Source organism: Pygoscelis adeliae, unplaced genomic scaffold (genome assembly GCF_000699105.1).
Source record: "Pygoscelis adeliae isolate BGI_AS28 unplaced genomic scaffold, ASM69910v1 Scaffold429, whole genome shotgun sequence".
NCBI lineage: Eukaryota > Metazoa > Chordata > Aves > Sphenisciformes > Spheniscidae > Pygoscelis > Pygoscelis adeliae.
The window spans coordinates 1,186,286-1,188,423 of record NW_008825561.1 but is presented as its reverse complement, the minus strand read 5'-3'; the positions used below and the strand labels follow the sequence as shown (position 1 = coordinate 1,188,423).

Here is a 2,138-nt window from a genome sequence, read left to right as displayed (position 1 = left end):
ATTCCCCTCCTCGCCGGTGGGACAGCCGCCCCTGCCCCCGCTCTCGGCACCCCCTCGGGCCTGGCTCTCCCGGGGGCTCCGAGCCCGCCTCGCCCGAAGCCCCGCTCACCTCCGGGAGCGGCAAAGGCCACCGGAGAGATGCTACCGCGCGTTGCAGCGGAGCCGCTGAGGACGTGGACGAGCATCCCGATGGCGGAATTAAGCAGCGCGCTGCTCTGCGTGCAGGGTGACCGAGCTGCGCCCAGGGAATTACTTACCAAAAAAACCCCAACAAACCAGCCCAAAACTGCCCCCAGAACCCAACCCCAAACAAACAAACAAACAAACAATCAAAGAATAAAGAAAACCCCCAAAGCAACAACAGAAAAATCCCAAATCTGACAAAAAAAAAAAAAACAAACCCAACCCTCTGTCAAATAGTTTCACTTTATATCAAATTTGCAAAATTTGCACGAAGCTCAGGTCGAAATGCCAAAGGCGGAAAGAAATTGGCCGGCAAATAAATTGAATTAAAGGAAACTACGCTAGTAATTAGTCACATCGCGATGTATTGAGAAAGTGAGAATTAAGTCCTGGCGTTCTTTTTCTTTAACGTTCATACGAGTCTTTTGCTAGAAATAGGGTTTTGGTTTAGATCATTCTCAGTTGCGGTTTTAAATCCTGGAATATCGAGGAAAGGAAGGATAAAGATAAAGTGCGAGGAAGCGCTAACGAGGATATTCTTTGTTGAAGAAAAATAATGTGTTCCTCGTAAACGGACCCTAATGGCTTGTTTTCATTTCATGCGTACAATTTCCTACCTTCTTTGATGGAGAGTTGATGGGGTAAATAGTCTAATCTTATTCAGTTCACCTCCTGTGGATTCCCAGTGACAGTCGTGACAGACGAAGTATTCTGCAAATCACAAGAGCCAGCTACCAAGAGAGCCAAACCTCTTAACAGGAAGAGTTTTAGGGACTTAAAACTGCTCCATTTTAAATTCACGGAACATGCAAAATATAAAGTTCTCCGTATCATTGCAACTCTAAAGGTTTTGTTTTCTAAGCTAGAAAAAGAAAGATTCTTCCTTAAAAAGAAAAGAAAAAGGCACCGGGATGGATCAGAAGCAAATCGGAACACCTACCAGACCCGGGCACTTGAGATGGCACTGGTCTTTAACATTTCCACCTCCTGGCTTTTTTTAAAAGTAAAAAGTGATACCTGTCTGGATCTGAATCCGTTAAAAAAAAAAAAACAAACATAAATGTTTACAACATTCACGCGTCCTAGTTCCGCCAGGTGATCTAGGAAAAGAGGAAAAAAAAAAACCCAGTTCGTTTACTCAGTGAAGACGTTGCTGCTTCACTGCATAAAGCTTAAATCAGAGGCGCGCATACTCCGCAACGGCCCTTCAGTTCTCCGAGCCGGGGGACGCAAGATTCAAACCCTGCCGCAGAAACACTTGGAGGGGGGGAGTTGCACGGTTGTATCGCAGTTTATTTTTTCAAAAAGTGCTTCTTAACCAATTCGAAGCATGAATAATGAATCTGAGCTTCAGACAGAGGAAATCGCACCCACTAACGTGAACTAACACGGGCAAAGTAGGTGCATAATAGCCAAGGCTAGGAGCTGCTAACCACTTCTGCACAATGGCATTAATAAGATTAACCTGGGCAATTAGCCGGTGCAGCAGAGATCAAGCCTAACTCTGGGGCCTTTCAAAAAAGCCCACTAATGGAAAGGATTACGTTAATTTCATTAATTCTCAATACACAGACCCGGGCTCCTTTCACTCCTTTGTGTAACCCCCACCTCTTCCCCACCGAAAAGGGGGAGAAAAAAAAAAATCAAATCTGGTTTTGTTTGTCATCTGCATATTACCAGGAACCAAATCCAGGATGACGTCGCCTGGGTATAAAAAAGGGAAGAGGTTCAGATGGATTATACTCCGAGCAGCCCTCTGGGTTGAGATCAGTAAACAGGCGAGAGTTGAGGGGGGAAAGTTCCAGGGGTGGATCCTGCGCACACGCGCGCACACACACACACGCACACGCACACACGCGCGCACAGACACGCACGCACGCTCTGCCCGCAAGCTGCCCTCGGCAAAAGCTCCGCTCTTTTCGCTCCGATCCCTTTTTAAAATTTCTCCCAAAAGT

General features: G+C 46.5%; 1 protein-coding gene across 1 annotated transcript in view; it reads left to right on the top strand.

Moving 5' to 3' along the window:
- Positions 1-189: 189 nt before the first annotated feature.
- GSC (goosecoid homeobox) overlaps positions 190-2,138 on the top strand; it is a 3,612-nt gene continuing 1,663 nt past the window's right edge. Inside the window, exon 1 of the mRNA XM_009332388.1 lies at positions 190-226. Within this exon, the coding sequence (XP_009330663.1) occupies positions 190-226 (37 nt within the window). The remainder of the gene's footprint in view (positions 227-2,138) is intronic.